The 22,290-nt window shown below is 49.5% G+C and overlaps 1 protein-coding gene across 1 annotated transcript in view; it reads left to right on the forward strand.

The window, feature by feature from the left end:
- Positions 1–13,744, forward strand: part of Kcnk5 (potassium two pore domain channel subfamily K member 5) — a 45,255-nt gene extending 31,511 nt beyond the window's left edge. Inside the window, exons 2-5 of the mRNA XM_055606232.1 lie at positions 5,756–5,867; positions 7,827–7,993; positions 8,177–8,345; positions 11,223–13,744. Coding sequence (XP_055462207.1) covers positions 5,756–5,867; positions 7,827–7,993; positions 8,177–8,345; positions 11,223–12,097 — 1,323 coding nt within the window. The 3' untranslated portion in view covers positions 12,098–13,744. The remainder of the gene's footprint in view (positions 1–5,755; positions 5,868–7,826; positions 7,994–8,176; positions 8,346–11,222) is intronic.
- The last annotated feature ends 8,546 nt before the right edge of the window (positions 13,745–22,290 follow it).

Here is a 22,290-nt window from a genome sequence, read left to right on the forward strand (position 1 = left end):
CAGCACAAAGGATTGAGGGAGGGCTCCAGAGGCCGCCAGTGAGAGTACGAGGATTCTGGTTCTTAGAGTACCATAGGCCTGCAGTTCTGCTGCGGCAGTGTTGTATTTTACTCAGTAGAAGAGGAGCCTGTAGAAGAGGGAAGCCACAGTGGCCACAGGAGTTGTGGGCAAGGCCAGGTACCTGAATGCATACTCGTTAGCTGGGATCCCCAGTTAGACTCATGCCTTGGCCGCAGTTTTCCCTGCCCCGTGCAAAGAAGAGTCCTACCTGACTGTGTGTGACGGTGTGGATGGTTTAGGGCGGGCCATGAATGTTGTCTCACTGGAGGGCTGGGAATGGCTGTGCTGGTTTCAAGGCACTGTTTTTTCAGCTGGTGGGAAAAGGTGGAAGTGTGCATAGGCCTCTTTCCTGTGGCCTTTGTTGGGGAAGGGTACAGGATCACCATAGTTAGGACCCAGGTGGCCCTGGGTTCTAGTCCCAGCCTTGTAGCTTTTAGTACTTCGACCTCTGGTTACTTCCTTGCTGTCTCAGCCTCAGATTCTCATTTGCAACATGGAAAAAATGATAGTGTCTTCCAGCAGAATTCTGTCCTCATTAAATGAGCTAAAAGGCACGTAAAATGCTGAGCACAACCCTTGGCACGTAGTTAAGACCTCAATAAATCACACTGGCTTTATGATGAAGGTGACAAGCAGGGAACTCGATTCTGTCCCCAAATAGGAGCCTGGCCTGAATTGTGCAGCCTTGGCTCCCTCTCTCCGTTGACCTTCAGGCTTAGGAGGAAAATGAAAATATTGTCTCTTGTGAATTTAGGAGCCAAGTTAAAGAATACTGCAAATGAACAGGGGCCACCTCCTCCCGTGAAAGCTGTTTCCCTAACCCCGAGAACAGGACGCCTTGTCTAACAGGGTTTGCCTGACTCCTCCACGGCCCTCCCCTGACCCAGGATGGCTCCATCCTGGGTCAACTCTTCTGTTCTGGGAGACTGGTTCAGGCTTCCGCCTCACCCTGTGGGATCCCAACCATGACCAGCCATGCATGTCCACCAGAAGATGGCTCCACACAGTGGGAAAACGAGTGACTGGTCACGTTCAGGCCTTAGCTCTGTGCCAAGTGATAGCTGGCAGAATCAGGAAGGGCCGGGTCGGCGCTGGGTGTGTCAAAGTCCAAGCAAGGGGATGTCTGGCCACAGCACCACTCTTGTGTCCCATCCTGTGGTCATCCCCTCCCCACCCCAATCCTTGTTCCAGCTTCGTCGGGATCCGTGCAGATTCCAAAACTAGCCATATTTGGGAATGGTAGGCAGGGCAGGAAACGGTGAGGGGCACTGGGGAGCTCCAGGGCTGTTAAAGCAGTGGAGAGGTAAGCTTTGAGTTGTCACAGACTCCAAGCATGAATGTCCTTCTGCCACCTCTGCCATTCCTGCTTTTAGAATACTGTGCCTTCCCACCATTGCAGGGCTTCATGGTTTTAATGGGGTTAGGGCTCTTAGGAGTGAATGCCTTTCCTAATATCTGTCCTTGATGGGTGGTGACTCAGGAGGACTCATGCAAGTCATGGGAAAAGCAGGTGAGCGGTGGCCCCTGATAATCGAGGGAGAGGCTGAGCCTGCAAGCCTCTGAGGACACACCTCCACTGGGGTAAGGGCAGGAAGCTCGGTGTGGCCATTCTCCGTGCTGCCCTGTATTTTTCAGCTCTTGTGTTAGGTGGCTTTTTGGTCCTTTCTCACTCATTTTCAAATCAAGGGTGGCTTTTGTTGAGCCAGTGTATCTCCAGGGGAATAGTGTGGCATCATGGGTAAGGCTGTCCTACCCTGTGAATGCTATGGCATTTAAGGGCTTTGGCCTCACTATTGACCTCATGCCAGCATCATCTCCTTATCAACCATGAGAGCAAACCTGTGAGGAGACAGACCCTGTTTATTTTACAACTGTATCTCCCGTCCGTCTGTCCGGCACACAGTGCTCCCTAGGGACGTTGTCTCCCAACTTTCCAGAAACTACAACTGGTCCTACTTAATGTCTCCTGTTCTGTGTGCACCATACGGTCTCCTGATGGACACTGGTCACCCCTGACCTAGCTGCTTATCAGTAGGAGTCTGATGACTGCAGAGGTAGATCCTTATCTGAAAGCACTTCCCCGATGGCTCTTCTTGGCCTTCATCTCATTGGATAACATGACGTATAGTCTAACACAGAGTGGAGCTGTATGTGACGTGTGGCCTGACCTTGAAGCACAATGGACTTGGTGTCTCCAACTCTGGACAGATAACACACCCTGAGGTTTACTTTTTACCTTGTGTTTGTTCATCTGTGTTCAGCTTCGATCAAGAACTCTCCCCTTTGCCCTATACTGACTTGTTGTTTCAGCTAGATTGGAACAAGTCCCCATGGGCCCACCTGTCTTCTTGCTCTGCTTCCAGCTCAGGTGATAGATGCACACTGCCCCACCCGGCTTTTATTCGAGAAATCTGAACCCAGGTCCCAGCAAGCGTTGTACTCACGGAACCATCTTTCTCTCTCTCCAGCCCCCTCCACTGGCCTTTTCTGATTCAAAATGTGAAGGCTTGAAAATTGAAAAGACACTCGTTTTGTATTACTTCTCACCATGTTTCCCTGTTGTGGTTTTGTAATCATCCTCTCTGCACTGGCTTGTAATTTTTCATCTTCTGCCCATGGGAGTGGTAAGCTCTTGCTGACCTGACTGTACCAATGAGTAAGTGAAAGAAGCCTTGGCCACAACCGTGGAGACCTCTGTCTGGATTAATAACGATAGTACTATTTAGGGATGTTTAGTTGCCTTTGAATGGACCCATGTCTCCAGTGTTCATTTCCGTGGTATCCATGAGTGTGTGTTGAAGGCTCCCTGCGGCTGCCTTGCTGACTCGGGTTGAGTGCCTTCTACATGACGTCGACTCTGCAGTCCTTCAATGAAGGAAATGTACTCGACTCACTCTAAATGTTCAGGTCTCACCATTTGGAAGGTTTCAAGAGTCAGGCTTGGTGGTGCACACTTGAAGACCAACAGCTCAGGAGGTTGAAGCAGGAGTTTGAGACCAGCCTGGTTTCTCAGACTTTCAAAATAACATATCTAGAGTTTATCATTTCTTCTTTTTGTAAACACACAGGCAGCTTCTCTGACATCTTTCTTGTTCTCCAGGATTTCAAAAGGAATGATAGCTGGTGGTTCGCAGTGTTACTTTAGATCCAAATTAAAGGCATTCTACTTATTTATTTGTTTGTTTTGGTTTTCTGTTTGTTTGAGACAGGGCCTCATTGTCTAGCTGTAGCTGGCTGAGAACTTGCCATGTAGACCAGGCTGGCCTCAAGCTCAGAGATGTGCCTCACTCTATCTCCTGAGTCCTGGGATTAAAGCGATGGCCCACCATACCCAGCTATTTGTATGTCTTAATTAATTTTTATAAGTTTGAATTATATGTATATATGTGTGTCTCTCTGTATTTGAGTGTGTGTACATGCATGAAGGTGCCCCTGGAGGCCAGAAGCACTGGATCTCCCTGGAGCTGGTATTACAGGTAGTTCTGAGCAGCCTGCTGTTATGGCCCGGGAACCAAGCTTGGATTCTCAAAGAGTAACAGCATGCTGTTAACCTCTGAGCCATCTCTCCAGGTCCCAAATTACTGATTTTTGAGACAGAGTCTCTACCATAGGCTGGCCTTAAGCTCCCAGTCCCGCTGCTTCCACCTTGCAGGTGCTGGGTGCAAGTGTGCCACACTGGGCCTCCCGCGTGTCAGGTGTGCGCTCCACAGCCAGGCCACACTCCATCTCAGAGCATCCTCTCTCTTCTAGCTGCTTCATTTCAGGCTGTCTGGTTGCTAGCTGATAACAGGTTGAGATTGAAATGGCTCTGCCTTTTCTCCCATCTGTTTAATGTCAACACTCGGGGCTCTAGACTTTCCTCATTCTCCTGCTCCAGACAGAGGTTTTTAAAGGCTAAATAGGCGGCTGAGTGTCCCTCAGTACCAGAGCCATTTGCTAGCAGCTGTGAGGCCCTGGGTTCAATCTCCCAAAGTTGAAGAAAGAACCTATTGGATGGTCCTACCAGTCTGTAGCATCTAAGATGCCCTTATGCATAGGTTGAATAGACCTGAGCGCCCTGGGTAATATCAGTGTGAGATACCCTGCTTCCCATGTCTCCTAAGCTTGGGAATGGCAGTGAGAGGTAAGGCAGCAAGTGGCCTGTGCTCTGACAGGGTGTCAGGCAGGCATGTCATCATGGAAAATTCTTCACCGAGTACACAGATCCATTTACACAGCCTCTGCTGCTTCTGCAAACTGTGCATTCCTTTGGAACCATCCATGCGTTCCCTCCTTCCCTCCAAACCTCAGTCATGCTTTGGGTGGCTTAGAAATGATGGCTTCCCCACCTCGCCTTTGTTTCCATTTCTCTCTTTCTGTTCCCTGCTGTCCTTGGCTTGGATTTTATAGGAAATTTGGCTGGGTTTCTCGTCTCTAGTCTGATGGGTCACCCTAGGGCTGACCTTGAATGGCAGAATTTGAACACCAGATTTAGAGCCCCTTCTGGGGCTCTTGGATACAGGCTCTGGCAGCATATACAGCTCCATCGGTAGGATGAGTGGTGGGCAGAGCTGAGGTTTGGAGTGAGACAGCTACCGGCATGTAGTTTGGTACTTCTTGGGAATTCCTGCAGTAGTTAGTGCGCCCTGGTGTGGGAACTGATAACATGATTTTGATTACCTTGAAGTGTACTCAACACCTGTTGATATGTTCCTTCCCTGACGGTTGCTCAGCCAGGGTAGAGAGAAGGGATCCAGGGAAGGGGGTGCTGGTCAAGATGCGGGCACTTGAGCATCCTCAGCATCAGGAAAGGATGGTTAGCTGGTTTATGTATCCTGATGCTTATCCTTGGCTTCAAGAGGATACTGAGCTGACCTCAGTGGCCATCACACAGTGAAAATGTTTGGAGGTTCTTTCCCAGGCCATGGAGGGCTAAGGTATAGGACTTCCGAGGTATCTGCATTACGTCTGCTCTCTTAGAGAAGTGGAGTAGTCTCTTGGAGTTTAGTCCCTGGACCAGCACCACCTGGAAATTCTTTGCAAAAGTTCCTGTCCCAGCAGCCTGTGGTACAAGCTTTCTCAGCACCGTGGGTGATTTGGGAACATGTTTCTGTCAAATTTTCAAACCGGGTGCCTGGTTCATACCTCTCTACAGCTGTGTGGACCTGGGTAGATCATTCAGCTTCCCTTGTCCTCTGTATAAAATGTTGCAGCTATGTAAGAAGGACACTGCTAGCCACCTTGTCACTGTGGTGCCCAAATGAAGGCGCTTCAGATGTGCTGTAGCTGGCAGTGTTGGTTAGGATAGGGTTTCAGGGAGCCCGTGCTGACCTCCAAGCATGACCTTGATTTTGATCCTCCTGCCCCTCATTTTATTGTTTTGTTGTTGTTTTTGTATTTTGTTTCTTTGAAACAGGGTTTCTCTGTGTAGCTCTGGCTGTCCTGGCCTGGAACTTGTGCTGTAGACCAGTCTGGCCTGGAGCTCAGAGATTTTCCTGCCTCTGCCTCCTGAGTGCTGTGATTAAAGGCTTATACCACCCCTGGCCAGCTCCTCTGTCCCCTCTTGAGTGTTGGCATTACAAGTGTGTGCCACTATGCCAGGTTTATACCAGGCTGGAAATGGAGCTTAGAGTATATATGCTTACTAGGCGAGGAGGACTCGACCACTGGGCTACATCTCTTGCCACCCAGAAATTATCTGTGGTTCTCCTTTTAGGTGGTGTCTGATGCTGCAGATCAGGGTGTGGCCATCACAGGGAACCAGACTTTCAACAACTGGAACTGGCCTAATGCAATGATTTTTGCAGCCACAGTTATCACCACTATCGGTAAGTCCCCTCAGACCTTCAGTATACCCATCCACATTCTCACTCCTCAGAACCTTACAGGAATCCAGCTGTGGTGACTAAGCCATGTGAGCCACCAAGTCATACACACAGTTTTACCCTGGCCTTTTAATTAGAAACAACTTACTAAGCTCTGTGTGATTAACCATAACTATGCAACTATGTCCATAGGTTCCGATTTGGACTGTGTGTGTGTGTGTGTGTGTGTGTGTGTGTGTGTGTGTGTGTGTGTTTGTTTTTCTTGGTTTTGTTTGTTTGTTTTGTTTTGAGACAGGGTTTCTTTTTTTTTTTAAACTTTTATTAATTACATTTTATTTACTCTGTATCCCCCCATAAACCCCTCAGTCCTCTGCTCCTAATCCCACCTTTCCTCCCCCTTCTTCACGAATGCCCCTCCCCAAGTCCACTGATAGGGGAGGTCCCCCTCTCCTTCCTTCTGATCTTAGTCTATCAGATCTCATCAGGAGTGGCTGCATTGTCATCTTCTGTGGCCTGGTAAAGCTACTCCCCCCTCAGGGGGAGGTGATCAAAGAGCAGGCCAATCAGTTCATGTCAGAGACAGTCCCTCTTCCCATTACAAGGAACCCACTTGGACACTGAACTGCCATGGGCTACATCTGTGCAGGGGTTCTAGGTTATCTTCATGCATGGTACTTGGTTGGAGTATGAGAGACAGGGTTTCTTTGTGAAGCCCTGGCTGTCTTGCTCTGCAGACCAGGCTGGCCTCGAACTCACAGAGATCCACCTGCCTTGGCCTCTCATGTGCTGGGATTAAAGGCATGTGCCATCACCCCACCAGCAGGACTCTGTGTCTTTATTATTTCTCTGTGGTGTGAATGCATATGAGTGTGTGTTTGCATTTTCGTGACCATTCATGTGATGGGTGTGTGGATGCTTGTATGTGAAGGTTCAAGGTTAACATCAGGTGTCTTCATTGATTGTTCTTCACCTTATATATTGAGGTGTGGTCTTTATCTAGCTAAACCAAAAATTCACTTAGCTGGTCAGTTTGTTCCAGGGATTCCATGATGATGGGATGATGGGCAGGCTACCGTGCCCACCCAGCCTTTCCATAGATTCCAAGGTTCTGAGTTCCACCTGGACTCTTCCAGGAGTAACATTGGCATGGCCCGATGGCCAGAGCCGTGCAGGTTAGCTAGACCTGCATAATGCACAAAGCCCCACTATTCTATGGCTACGGAGCTGAAAGCAGTTACTGTCTTCCACCTTTGGGCTTGGCTAGGTTCAGCTAATAGTTCTTGTGTGGGCTCTCCAGGATATGGTAATCAAATAGTGGCCACTGGCCTAGAGTCCAGGCTGGCTTCTCCCACCTACTGCTTGACTCTTGGTGCTGACTGTTGGCTGAACACACAGGACCTCTGTGAGCCTCTGCAGCTGAGCTCTAAGAAGGGAGAGTCTCCGAAGTGAGCAATTCAGTGTGTGAAGGCAGGGAGCAGGAGTGGGCCTCCTCACCCAGCCTCACCCAGCCAAGCCACTGATACTCAGATTCATAGACTACACCTTAACATGGGTATTTGCATAAGGGCAGAGGGATTCGAAGTAGCTATCTTTGGAGTCTGTCCTAAATGCTGCTTTTGGGTATCTACTCAGGAGGGAGGGGACTCCTGTTCTCATTTGCATAGCAGTTCCAAATGAACCAGTGGAGTACCTAACGATGGTGGGCCTAGTCTTTGCCCACAAGGAACTTCCAATATGATGGAGGGGACAAAGCCCCTACTGTTAAATGACCAGGGTCAGAGCATGATCAAGGGAAATATTGCTCTTATATTGATGTTACTAGAATGGGACCAGTTTATCTTAAATATCACGTTCCTCTCAAGCTGGTGTGTGTGTGTGTATGTGTGTGTGTGTGGTGTTGGAGGTGGTGGTTCCATAATCTTTGCTGTGACGTGTCTCTGGCCTCACCCTATCCTCCCTCAGGTTATGGCAACGTGGCTCCCAAGACCCCAGCTGGGCGCCTCTTCTGTGTCTTCTATGGTCTGTTCGGGGTGCCGCTGTGCCTGACATGGATCAGTGCCTTGGGCAAGTTCTTTGGGGGACGTGCCAAGAGGCTGGGCCAGTTTCTTACCAGGAGAGGAGTAAGCCTGGTATGTCCTTAACCCTAGGTACAGAACTAAGGGGTAGGAGGCACCGTGACAAGGGAGGGGGAGGTGTTGGGACAGATTATGCCTATCCTGCCAGATTCCCTGGAGCACCCTGGGCTCTGTGTCCCTGCTGGGATCCTGGAGTCCCTTCCCACAGCTGACTTGCTTTCCCATCAACCCTGCCAGCGGAAGGCTCAGATTACATGCACGGCCATCTTCATCGTGTGGGGCGTGCTGGTCCACCTGGTGATCCCACCCTTTGTGTTCATGGTGACAGAAGAATGGAACTACATCGAGGGCCTCTACTATTCCTTCATCACCATCACCACCATTGGCTTTGGGGACTTTGTAGCCGGTGAGTCCCTGTCTTTTTCCCCTGACCTCTGTCACGCCACCATCTTGTTTCAGTCTGAAGACAGGCTCTTGTTTGGTACCTGATGGGTGACCTCTCTTCTCTTAGCTGTTAGTCTTTTATCTCTCTCTTGCTCCTCCTCCACTCCCCAAACTCACTTGGATTCACCCTCCTACCTTCAGGGTTTGAGCCTTTTTTCAGAGGGAGAGATCCAAACCCACGACACATACAAACATGCACTCTCTTTCTCTCTCTCTGAGCCAGGGTGGCTACCAGACAAAGAAGGCCTTCTCCCCTACTACCCTCCCCTCTCAGTCATGCTCTCCTCCTCTTTCTCTTCCTCCTCCTCCTCCTCCTCCTCCTTTTTCTCCTTCTCCTCCTCCTCTGCTTAATCTCTCTTGGCAATGAAGAGGTTCTTTGTCCTTTGTATGAAGGCCTGAGCCTGTCCCAGCCACCCATGCTCAGAGCCTGGTGCCTGTGGCCTGCTTAGCCTCCTGGTTCCTAATCTTCTTAACCCTTTTGAACCAGTGTCAGCCTGTACCCTCCCTGTTGACCTCCACCTCTGCTCCCAGAGGTCACTCCACCAGCTGCTTTGCCCAGAGGGCAGGTGGCGGTCATGCCTCTGCCCCTTTTTGTGTGGAATGCTGTGAGGGGGCAGCTGAGTGGGTGGAGGGAACAGGATGCTTGCTTCAGTGAACACTCCTGACCCCAGCTTCCTGGGGCCTGCCTGCTGTCTGGACATAAATTTAGAGGCACAACCCTATCATTGTTTAGTCTCAGGGGCCCAGAGCCTGCTGAGGGGGAAAGCCTGTGGTATTAGGAAGCCCAGGGGTATGTACCTTCAACCATACTTTGGAGCTCCATCTAGACACCACATCCATCCTCTCATCTTTAGTGTTTGTAATGACAGCCACCACTTGAAATACAGCACACTGAAAGCAGCTGTGTGAACCAGTGACGTTGCTGCTGCCATTCTCAGACTCTGCTTATGGTCAGGAGTCCTGTGCAAGACTGCCTTCAGAGCAGGGTACCTCCTAAGGCAGAGGCTCTGGGCTTTTGCTTCTGGGAAGCTCCTAATCAGGGCTGGAGGTTGCCTCTTCCAGGCCCTTCCCTTAACTTACTTCCCATCTTGGAAGGCAGCATGCAGACCAAGGTGGCTGCAAATATGAAGTTACAAAGTTTTGTTTTTTTTACTTTCTTTTTTTTTAATTTTATTTTTCTTATTAGTTACATTTTGTTAATTCTGTATCCCAGCTGTATCCCGCTCCCTCATTCCCTCCCCAATCCTACCCTCCCTCCCTTATCTCCTCCCTGCCCCTTTCCAAGTCCACTGATAGTGGAGGACCTCATCCCCTTTCATATGACTCCGTTTTGTCAGGTATTTTTTTAAAATTACATTTATTTGTTTGTATGTTGGGGGCTTAACCCATGTGGAAGTTAGGAGACAATTTCAGGAGTTGGTTTTTTCTTTTTCTACCATGTGTCTCAGATTGGGGGGGGGGGGTCAAACCCAGGTCCTCAGGCCTCGAAGCAAGTGCCGCTGCCTATTGAGCTGTGTCACCTGGCCATGAAAGAAATCTTAACTCATTCTAGTAGGGAGAAGAAACTCTGGAGCTGTGGGGTGAAGGTGGGAAAGGCTTTCTGGAGCTTGTCACAGGGGTATGCAGAGTGGTGAAGCCACACAGGTCAATCCATCAAAGAACTACTCTGAAGAGGGCAGAGACAAGGAGGCAGACTCTGCCTTGGAGGAGGGGAAAGACAGTTCAGAGTGGTTCTTGCCAGGTCAGTGCTTCCTGGGTCATCTTGACCCAATCACCGGCATCATTCATAGTAAATCCGTTAGTCCTTCCCCAGTGCTGAGGCTGCCAGCATCCCCAGGGTAGACTTTCCACTCCGTCTTCTAACTGAGCTGTGATGCACACCAGCTGGGAGGAGCAGAGACATGAATGGAAAGATGCACACGCACAAGCTGGTTGTTTAACAGTAGCCCCTTTGCTCCCCTCACTCCCTAAGTAGCCTCGGTTCTGACCTTTTGCTTTGGAGAAACTGAGGCTCAGGGATGGGCTAGCATGGAGCCATAGTTCTTCAGGAAGGATAGGTGAAGGCGGTCTAGGCCTCTTCCAACTGCATGCATGCATGTGCGCACAGCTGGATAGAGTCAGCCCCAGGTGTTGCTCAGAAACCATCCGGCCTTGGGTTTTTTGAGACCGAATCCCATTAGCCTGAAGCTCACCTATTAGACTAGGTGATTGGCCAGTAATATCAGGGTCCCCCTGTCTTTAACACCCTAGCACTGAGATTATAACTGCATTCCATCATACCTGGCCTTTTATCTAGATTCTTTAAAAAAAAAAAAAAATCATGTGTATGGGTGTTTTGCCTGCATGTATATCTGTAGGCCTCATGTGAGCCTGGTATCTTCAGAGGCCAAAAGAAGGTGTCAGAGGCCCTAAAGTTACAGATGGTTATAAGTAGCCATGTTGGTGCTGAGAATTGAACCTGGGTCACTCTAGGAGAACAATCAGTGCTTTTAACTATTGAGCCATCTCTGCAGGCTTTAGTGGATTTTGATGCTTGGACTCAGGTCCTTATCTTACAAGCCCTTTTACCTCCTGAGCCATCTCCCAGGTTCCGCTCCAACCCCAACTCTCTGTGTAGCCTTGGCTGTCCTGGTCACTTTACAGACCAGGCTGGCCTCTAACTCGCAGAGATCCACCTGCCTCTGCGTCCCAAGTGCTGGGAAAAAAGGCATGTGCCACCTCGCCTGGCTCCCAGGTCCTTTTTTGACACTGCTATGCATGGGATTTTATCAGCCAGCGCAGCTTTGGCCATTGCTTTTGGTAGGCCCATGCTGACCCTCTGGGTTTCCCGTCTTTACAGGTGTGAACCCCAATGCCAACTACCATGCCCTGTACCGCTACTTTGTGGAGCTTTGGATCTACCTGGGGCTGGCTTGGCTGTCCCTCTTTATCAACTGGAAAGTGAGCATGTTTGTGGAAGTACACAAAGCCATTAAGAAGAGGAGGCGGCGGCGGAAGGAATCCTTTGAGAGCTCCCCACACTCCCGGAAGTCTCTGCAGATGGCTGGAAGTACAGCCTCCAAGGATATCAACATCTTCAGCTTCCTATCCAAAAAGGAGGAGACCTACAATGACCTCATCAAACAGATTGGGAAGAAAACAATGAAAACCACAGGGGGTGGGGAGAGGGTCCCAGGACCTGGGCATGGGCTGGGACCTCAAGGGAATGGACTACCTACCATCCCCGCATCTCTAGCACCTTTGGTGGTCTATTCCAAGAATCGAGTACCCAGCTTGGAAGAGGTATCTCAGACTCTAAGAAACAAAGGACATGTGTCAAGGCCACTTGGTGAAGAGGCTGGGCCACAGGCCCCCAAGGATGGCTACTCAACCTCTGAAGTGTTTATTAACCAGCTGGACCGTATTAGCGAGGAGGGTGAGCCATGGGAAGCTCTGGACTACCACCCTCTCATCTTCCAAAATGCCAACATTACCTTCGAAAATGAAGAGACTGGCCTCTCGGATGAGGAGACCTCCAAGTCTTCTGTAGAGGACAACCTGACTTCAAAGGAGCAGCCCCAGCAGGGAGCAGTGGCCGAGGTGCCCCTGAGCAGCACAGGCGAATTTCCTTCGTCAGATGAGTCCACCTTCACCAGCACTGAGTCAGAGCTCTCTGTGCCTTATGAGCAGCTAATGAATGAGTACAACAAAGCAGACAGCCCCAGAGGCACGTGAGGCTGGCCTGGTTCCCCACTTGCTCTCCAGTGGCTTCCCTTCACCCGGGTTGTCCTGTGATGGCCAGATCCCGGGGAGAGGGCCCTGGAAATGAGATGGGGAGCCAGGAACCTGCCTCTTCTTTCTGTCCTCTCCAGATGGTTGCTTCCATGAGTTGTGGTGTTGACCCAGGACAAGCCTCCATTCTATGGTCCAGTAGGGAGACTGCTGTCCTGGGCCCTCCCGGCAGGTGTATCTGCTGACTGGAGGCATGTGGGCCACAGCACTCACCCTGGAGATCCTGTGTCTGCTGCTTAAGTTCTCCTGCATCTTTCAGTTGACTGTCACATGGTTCTTTGAGGCCAGGAGCCTTCAGCTGAGTGCTCCAGTATTAATGGGCAACCCCCTTTGTGCCTGGCCCTGAGCTGGTCATTTGGAAGGAGGAGCTTGTAAGACCCAGGGTTGGCATGTAGTTCTCAGATATTCTGGGAGGCACAGATATGATGGGATTTGGGGTACCTCTGTACCCCAGCTGTAGCAGGATCCATCTACCCACCCACTCATCACTGTCCAGCAAGTCCCTTAGTGCAAACCTCAGGGCAGGGGCTTTGGGGGAGGGGATATGTGTGTCCCAGAGCTATAGCCTGCCTCAGATTCCCTCTGTACAGCAAGGGCAGGCCCAAGGTTTTCTATGCCCTGGACGTGCAGGAGAAAGTTGGGTTGCTATGGGCGTGGTCAGGGAGCTCAGATAGAGGTACAGACCCCTCACCTCCTGCCTGATGAAAGTACAAGTCCCAGCCTGGGCACTCACACTCCCAACCAACCCACTATCTCATTCCCTGGGGGTCCCATGACCGCTTCTCTCTCCCCCTCACTCTTCTCTTAGTGGAGCTGTGAGGTAAGGCCAAATTGTTCTTGGCTCATAGAACTGTGAATTGAGCTTCTCTCTCCAGCCCCTGTATGGTGTTAGTGTATGCACGTGCCAGTGGGCATATGTGTGTGCATTTCGGCTGGGGAGGAAAGAAAATGTGAATCTTACTGGGCCAGATGTTCCTGGTGAGGTCTGGGAACTCGCTGCTGTACGTGTCCTTGATACTCAACCTCCAACCAGCCCACTCTGGCCTAAATGGTTTTTTTGTTGTTTTGTTATTAGTATTTTCTAATGAACTGTTGTTTTTATACCCAGAATCTGTCATTGGCTTCAGAGCCAGTAAAGAACAGGGTCCCTACAAGTAGATTGGATGTCTGTTGGGCGCTCTGTCATCCTCCCAACTCAGCCTGTCCTTTTGTGGTGACAAGGTCTCGTGTAGAGCTAGGGAGGTATGCCACTGCAGGCCACTGGGTGCTGGGCAGGAGACACGAGTTCCGAATTCATCTGATAACCTGCCTCAGCCCCTTCCCCTGCCATGTACATTCCACCGAGGGGCATATAGGGCCAGAGCCCCTACATATTACGACAATGAGAGGTGTGTGTCCATACCTCCACCACTCTCCACACGGTTTTAGAGGCCACTCTGGCCTCAGGGTGGGAGGAACAGCCTGGCTCCTATGAGGTGTCCTAAGCTGAATGTCCTCAGGCCACAGTAACCACACTGTATCCATTACTGATGGTGAAGGCAGATGTAATTTATTTTCACATTTTTACAATAAAAGACATGAACAAGCCCACTTGCTGTGGCGTGTGTGGGGGGTGGGAGCAGGGAGGTGGACAAGGAAGACTCAGGACAGGGCTGGTGTCACCAGGTCAGAAGGATTGGGGTAAAGCAGAAGTGGAGATGGAATAACAGAACTCAACAGTGCCTAGGAGCAGGGCAAAGGAGATATTTTTCTGACTTAGCTGATGCTGTGATAAAATATTCTGCCCCAGAGCAACCTGAGGAAAAGTTATTTCGCTTACATACTTCCAAGCCGTAGTCCATCATCAAGAGAAGCCAGGGCAAGGACCTGGAGGCAGGAGCCATGGCAGAGCATCACTTGCTGGCTTGATTTATGCATCATTACAGGCTTATGCTTAGCTGTGTTTTTCGTACAGCCCAGGACCACCTGCCTAGGGCTGCTGCTCCCCGCAGGGGACTGAACTCTTCTTCATGAATTATAACCAAGACAATCTTCCACAGGTCTGCCCACAGGCCAATCTGATCTCAATGGAGACTCTCCAGTCAGATAAGGCTAATCAGGAGAGGTAGGATGGCGGTGGCCAAGTCTGCTCCTCACTAGCTTCCAGATGCCTTTCTACAGCTTCACCCAGGAAAGCATAAAGTAACACCCTTTGCCCTGCAGCAGTCCTGTTCTAGAAGCAGACAGGTATATGACGCACAAAGCTGTGTAAAAATTAGTAAAAGCAGGAAGGTTGGCTTTGAACCCAGGCAGCAGTTATTGGCCTGTTTGCAGCCATGGTGATGGGGTGAGAAGATGGCTAGTGGGTTCTTTTGGTTCTGACATCACTGGAAGGGCCTTCCATCTCCAGCTGGGTGAGTCAGACCTTTCCCAACTCAAGGAGTTTGGAAGCAGAAAGCACACAGCCAGGGCATGGGCCCCCCCCCACACACACCTTTTTTTTTTTTTTTTTTTTTTAAGTGAGCTGGAGAGATGACTCACAAGTGACATTTGCCAAGTAGCCTTGACTGCAGTTTGATCCCCAGAGCACACTTTTTTTTTTTTTTTAATGTGCATTGGTGTTTTGTGCGCATGTGTGTCTATGTGAGGGTGTTCCAGAAACTGGAGGAACAGATGCCCATGTGGGTGCTGGGAATTGAACCCCGGTCCACTGGAAGAACAGCCAGTGCTCTTAACCACTGAGCCGTCTCTCCAGCTCTCCCCCACCAGAGCACACTTAAAATGCTACATGGTGTCTAGAGTCCCAACATTCCTACAGTGAGATGTGAGTTGGAGAATCAGATGGAAGCTTTATGCATAGCACAATGGCAGAAATCAAGACCCTGGCTCAAAAATAAGGGCGGAAAGAGGGAACTACTTTGGAACAGTCTTGAAGTACCTGTACATATGTGTTCAACGTTCATGAGAAAATGTACCACATACACACACATCTTTTTAAAAATTTGCCTGGTCGCTCACACTCATGATACTAGCACTCAGGAGGCCAAATCAGGAGCATCCCCACTGCATGAGGGCATGGTCCAAAGACAGAGGCAGCCAACTACAGCACTTTAACCCACTGAGCCATCTTCCTTCCCAGACACTGCTATTTCTAGAAGGAACCCTCAATGTTGATGTCTAGAGTAGTCTTGCAAACAAATACTGTACAGTTGAGTAGAAAATTTTCCTGTCTGCCTATCCCTTTCTTCTCCGCCCGCCCTTCTCCCACCCGCACACATGCACTCAGATGTGTAGGTCCAAGGATTTCTGGTTTGATCTTGACTTTAACAGCATCAGCTGTGTGCAGTGGCACACACCTGTAATCCCAGCATTCAGGGAGACAGAGACAGGCAGATATCTGTGAGTTCAAGGCCAGCCTGGTCTATAAAGTGAGTCTAGGATAGCCAAGGCTACACAGAGAAACCATGACTCAAAAAATCAAGACATCAGGAGAAAAAACAAAAACGGACAGCATCATAACACCAAAATCCTTTATTTAGCACCAGGCTGCCTCACAAATTCCTCTGACAGTTGCCATAGCAACTGTTTAAAATAGCACAGGGCTGGAGAGCTAGCTCAGAGATTCTTCCAAAGGTTGTGAATTCAATTCCCAGCAACCACATAGTGACTCGTAACCATCTATAATGAGATCTAGTGCCCTCTTCTGGCAGGCTTACATGCAGACAAACACTATACACAATAAATAAAGTCTTAAAACAAACAAACAAACAAAAAAACATAGCATAGCCCTCCTGCCCCAACAGCAGCACTGGGTACTGTGCACTGGAGCTAGATGGGACTTGGGGAGTGGTTTTCAGGGACATAGCCGTTTGGGCACATGGCAGATCACCACCACACTCTGAAGAAGGCTGGGTCTTCCTATGGCCATGCTTAATCAGGAACTTTCTGAACAAGTAGGAGAGGCTAGACAGCAGCTACAGCAGAGCCCTGGCCAGGCTCACCAACTTCCTGTGAGGTCATGTATGGAGAAAGGGAATGCTGCAGGCCCTTTCCTGATGCGGTGACACCCAAGCAGGTTTTATCCTGCACCCTGGCAAGGTGTCTCTTCTGGGGTCTCACAGCAAGGCAGAGGGGCAGCTGGGACAGAAAGTGTGTTGGTTTCTCCACTGCTGGCCTGCACCTCCCGCTCAGATTGCCAACTCCTTGAAGGTCAGAGGCTCAGTCACCTCCAACAGACTTTGAGGGTGTCTTCCTTATCAGATTAAAAGCTGCCAGAGGGTGGTGTGAGGGACTGGAATGCAAGTCTGGGCAGGTGATTTCTGCCACCTCATAGTTGTTTGAACTCTGGGAAAATTACTTCTTCAGCTTCTTCATTTGTAAAATGAAGTTAATAATATGCTAGGATTAAAAGGCACAGATAAAAGATCCTAAAGCTTTTTAAGGCAGTGAATGCTGGTTAATGCAAAAACTCACAACCATTCAAAGAGCAGATAACAAGTGTCTTGGACCCTTGTGTGGAGTGCTTGGACACAAATGAGGCATCTAAAGCATAACCCCTCCCCCAAGACCCAAGGACCATCACAGAAAAGGGAGCAGAAAGATTTTAAGAGCCAGAGGTCAGGAGAGCTGGGCAGGTAGTGTCGTTTGGACATGACAGGATCACTACACTCAACAACAGCTATGGTTGCCTGCAATGGGCTCACCAACACCCTCCCCCCATCCCTAACTGAGGAGCTGTTGACAAGTGATGACTACAAGGGGAAGCAGAGTCAGTTTTCTTTAAGGGTGTGGCCCCTGGTAGGTCCACTGTGTGCCAAAGGGTGGCCTCCCTCCCATGTGCGCTAATTGGACTCAATGTGTTATTTTAAAAAATGAGGATGTGAAATTGTGAGACGAGGTGGGGAGTGTGGAATAGACCTTGGAAGAGTTAGGGGGATGAATAGAGGGTAAACATCAAAATATGTTAAGGGTATGCATGGGACTCTCAAAGAATTAATAAAATACTGTTTTTGTTTTGTTTTAAGTTCTAGGAGCTAAAGAGAAGGCTGGGTGGCTAAGGGCATTTACTGCTCGTGAAAGAGTCAGTTTAGTTCCAGAACCCACATCAGGCAGCCCAAATCTGTCCGCTTTTTCCAGATTTCCAATTTTGAAACCCATGTACAACTGGCCTGGGACACAGGTGCTAGTCTATGAATCTCCAGTGTTCAAGTTCTCATGATCCACTTCTTCGCCTGCCTTTACTTTCCTGTAAACTTTCCCTAGCCACCAGTCAACCCTCCCCAAGTCTGGGCTAGGTGCCTTTCCGTACGTGGCAATGTCCACTCAGGAAACCACCTCTGTTCAAACTGCTGTGAGCTGTTCAAGTTCCCTCTCTCCTTCTCCTGTACCTTCTCCCCTGGCAGAGAACCGCCCATTGGTGGTAGCAAGGATTGGATTGCTCATGTGCCCATTCCCACCAGGGGCTGGCTACATAAAGATGGGCCCTGCTTTCTGATATCTGAAAAATGCAGGCTAAATGGCCCCAAACTCCCACCCTTCTCACTGGCAATTCTGTCCCTCTGTTCCCAGGGCAGAGGCCAAACCAGGGGCAAAGCTTTTTCCGTGAGAGCAAGTCCCAACAAAGCCAGGTGGATGAACTTAAGAGACCTTGTGGCAGACTGAGGTGGCCTGATGAGTCACCTTATCTTATGCCAAGTCACCTGAATGTAGAGGGCAGGACCAGGACACAGCACCCCTGATTTCTCCCCACCTGCTTCAAACCTCTTTGGTGCATCATCTCCCCATCTTCCTCACCTCTCAGTTTCCAGATCATTGGGAACAGACTTCCCACGGACCCCAAATTCCAGTGTGTCTCTGGAATATCTCTTCCTTCACTAGTCCTGCACAACTGCATCTGGTCTCCTGGTTTACAAAGCCCTTTCACACCCATTTATATGTGGGAGATTGCTCAACAAGTTTAAGCAGACAGGTGCAGTCTTACAGGCCAACTGAAGGGCCTTTTTCAAACTAGAGAATCTGGTGCCTTGATTTGGGGCCCACGAGAGCAAGGCCTCAGACAAGATCTGGAGGATGGTCTGAAGTAGCAGAAATGGAGGTGGTAGTGGAGAAAGGAGAAGAGGCAACTGAGATACACTTTTAAAATTGTATTTTAAAATTTTACTTACATGCCTCTTACATGTGTGTGTGTGTGTCTGTGTGTGTGTGGCTGAGGGAGACCAGAAGAGGATGTTGGAGCCCTGGAGCTGGAGTGCCAGTCTAGGCCTCCGAGCTGGTTTGTTTCATTTTTTTATTTTTCTCAATGCTCTCTTTTCTTCTCTTTTTGGCCACAGTCTGAGCCACTCTTAAACTTCCAGGGGCTGCCTTGAAGGTAGCAGGGAACTGAACCCTGGACTCTCACATTCAGGCTCAGGAGGAGCCTTACCCATGGAGCTATTCAAGCCTCCCTGGAGTGCTAGCCTAGAGATGCACTTTTGAACCAATCTTGCCAGAGCTCCATCCTGCTGGGCAGCTCTGTTAAGACCCAGTAGGGCGTTCCCCATAGGTGGGTTTCTCTGAAGGACAGGGGCCTCATTTACCCATGAGTTCCCTCTTGTGCTTGATAAGGGCACTAGGTGAATTGTCTTTCATTTTCCTCCCCATGTGATGGGTGGGGAAGGCTATAGCAGCCAGATCCCCCTGCTAACTCATTAGCAATGAGAACTGGCTCCTTCCCCCAACAAAAGAAACTTCCCTGAATGTGGCTAGTTTTTATTTGCTTGCTTGTTTTGCAGTTCTGTGGAGAGGAGCTCTAGAACTACATCTCCACCCCACCTGGGCTGTTTTGGTATAAAATAGAGAGGTGATTTCTGGTTTTTGTTTTGTTTTGTTTTGTTTTGTTTTTGTTTTCTCTCTCTCTCTCTCTCTCTCTTTTAATTTTGGACATATATTAGGAAGGCCTGATGCTTTTGTTCTCTGGGGGAAGATCACAACCTAAGAAATCCAAGTTCATTGAGACCCAAACAATGAAGAAGCCTAATTCCAACCATGTGACTACATCAGGAACATTCCCAAGGACTGGCCAAGCTGAGACAACACTTTGAACACCTCAGCCCTAGGTGGTGATGCAAGGAACAAAGCCAGCCATTTTATAAATTGCAGAATTATAGCAAATAAATGATAGATATTGTAATAAGCCTGTGTTTTAGTCTGTTTTGTTACAACAAAACATCTGAGCTAAGCCGGGTGTGGTGGCTCACGCCTTTGATTCTGGCACTCGGGGAGGCAGAGGCAGGCTGAGCTCTATGAGTTTGAGATACTGACCAAGTTGCTGACTATTGAAACAAAAATCCAAAAGAAATTGGAATTTTACCAGAAACCTTATTCTGGAAGAAGGAACAGGCTGGGGTCAGCTGGACAAAACAAAAACAAAAACAAAAAAACACAAAAAAACAAAACCCAACAAGTTGTCTCCAGCAAGGAGATTTGGAACTTGTCTGACCACCTTGCAGGGAGATCTGAGAAAGGCCATGGTGATGGACAGTACTGCAGCTTGGCCAGGGCTAGTTAACTGTGCACACCTCCTTCCACCTGTTTAAACACATTCCTCATGTTTGGACCCCTGCCCCCACAAAGAGCTTGGTTGGGTGAATGGGGTGTCACTCTTTGTTTCTCTTCCCAATGAGTAAATCTCCTTTCCTGCTTTTCACTATGATTTTCTTTTGTTGGCCTCATGAAGGTGAGAGCCTGAGCCTTGGTTGATAGAGCTGCCAAGGCCCAGGCTCTGACTCCAACAACGGTGGCAGAAACTCCATCCAAGCACTGACGATGGTATCTGAACAGGATCTTATGTACGCTCACCACCCTGTATAAGGCTGGTATTATTCTCAGGCGACGCTCAGCCTGGCTTCTCACCTGAAAACCCCGAGCTTGTATCATCTGCTATTCTACATGGGGACACAATCACCTGCTCCAAGAGAAGGGTACTCAGAACAGTGTTCTACCTCCGGCTCGCAGCCATACCCCATACAGGAAAACCAATGAGGTGGAGCCAGCAGCCCAGCCCAGCAGTGATGGCAACTCAAGGAACTTGTGAGATGGCTCAGTTTGTAAAGTGCTTCTGCTCCAAGCAAGAACCTTAGTTCAGACCCCCAGCACTCACATAAGTCTGACTCAACAATGTGTGCCTGCCATCCCAGCACTGGGAAGGTAGAAAATGGGCTTGATGGACATCCAACCTAAATGAACCCTTGAGTTCCAGGTTCAGTGAGAGATTCTGGCCTCAAAAAATAAGTTGGTTTGGGACTGGAGAATTGGCTCTGCAGTTAAGAGCACTTGCTGATCTTCATAGGAACTATGAAGATCACTTCCTAACACCCATGTTTAATGGTTCAGGATTACCTGTAACTCCAGCTCTAGGGGGATATGACAGTCTTCTGGCCTCTCTGGGTGGGGACACACACACACACAAACACACACATGCAGCCACACTAGGGGATTTCTGGGCTCTGACTTAGGAAGGTCTTGATTCAGGAACAATGGGAGAAAGTTCAGAAATACCCAAGTCTTGGGAACACCTGGCTGGAGAGCTCAGAGGTCAGGTCTGTTGTGTTTCCCCAATCCCTGCCAAGCCATCCTGCCTGTGTTTCCCCTCCTCATTGAAATCCATATTTACCTCTTCATTCTCTGGTTCCTTCACCTGCAGCTCTAGCCAGCTGAGCTGCCATGTCAGTGCTGTTGACATCACATACTGCAGCACAGGTGATGTCTGTTTGTTGAGTCTCATGGAAGTTGTCCTTGGTGATTGAGAAGGAAGGAGAATTCTCTCTCTTCCTCTCCCTCTTTCTCTCCTTCTGTCCCTCTCCTTTCTCTCTCCCTCCCTCCCTTCTCTCTCTCTCTCTCTCTCTCTCTCTCCCTTTCTCCCTCTCCCTCTCTTTTTCTCTCCCCCCTCCCTCCCTCCTTCTCTTTGTTTTTTTGAGACAGGGTTTCCCTGTGTAGCCTTGGCTGTCCTGGACTCCCTTTGCAGACCAGGCTGACCGACCTTGAACTCACAGAGATCCACTTGCCTCTGCCTCCCACAGTGCTGGGATGGCAGGCATGCACCACTACACCTGGCTAATGTCTCTTATCTCTCTAGCCACTCAGCTCTCTACCCTCAAAAGTTCACTTCACGGAAAAAAAGACTCTAACCCAGAAGCCTGGAGTCCACTTATGTCAGCTCATGGGAGCCAAATGGTTTGCTCTTCAGAACTTTTACAGCCTGGCTATCAAACTATCCCCTTAAAGAAAAAGAGAACAAACAGAATAAGAGAAAACTAAACCACACGGCTGAGAAGTGGCTCAGATGGGAGGACCAGAGTTTGATTCCAGCTCCCCATAGAAAGAAAACTGGGTATGGTGGCTCACACTCATAATGCCAGGACTGGGAAACAGAGATTCCTGAGCTCCCCATCCAGTTAGCCTGGTCTGATGGATGTGTTCCAGGCCAGTGAGAGTCCCTGTCCCAAAAAACCAGGTAGCTCACACCTGCGAGTGGCAGCTAGGGTGATCCCTGGTTCCCGCACACACACTGCCATGTACTTGTACACTTGCACACACGTGCGTGTGTACACACGTATCACAGAATACCACCGGGCTGGACGTGGGGAGCCATCTCAGCTTTGGGAAGCTGAGGCGGAAGGATTACAAACCAAGGCCATCGTTGAGATCCTGTCTCGAGAAATTAAATTGAGACACACAAGGATCCAATTAAGCTTCCCAGCTCTCTCTCTTCCAACAGGCTCAAGTAATGCTATGATAGGCAAGGCGGTGCCACACAGGCCGCGTCTCCTGATGAGTCTGGGAAAGATGTTGCTGCATCCAATTTCTTAGTCACAAAGGAGTTTGACTGTTTCGATCATCTGGTGTCTACGTCTGTGATGTGACAGGTGAGGTCACACATGCTGACGGCTCTAGGCAGACATGATCACAGTGGAAGGTCAGGAGCCCCACCCCAGAATCCCTCCAACTACTGTTCCACCTGAACCGGGATAGCGCGGCCAGCCATTACAGCAGGCATTCTATTGCACACTCACATGCCATGCCTAAGTCTGAAGTCTCATGCAAAGCTCTGCCTCTAGCAGCTACTTTGATACATCTCAAAGCTGGGTCCTTAGAGAAGTCTCTTGTGCAGACATCATTGA

This window comes from Psammomys obesus, unplaced genomic scaffold (assembly GCF_907164565.1).
Source record: "Psammomys obesus unplaced genomic scaffold, mPsaObe1.curated_primary_1811, whole genome shotgun sequence".
Lineage (NCBI taxonomy): Eukaryota > Metazoa > Chordata > Mammalia > Rodentia > Muridae > Psammomys > Psammomys obesus.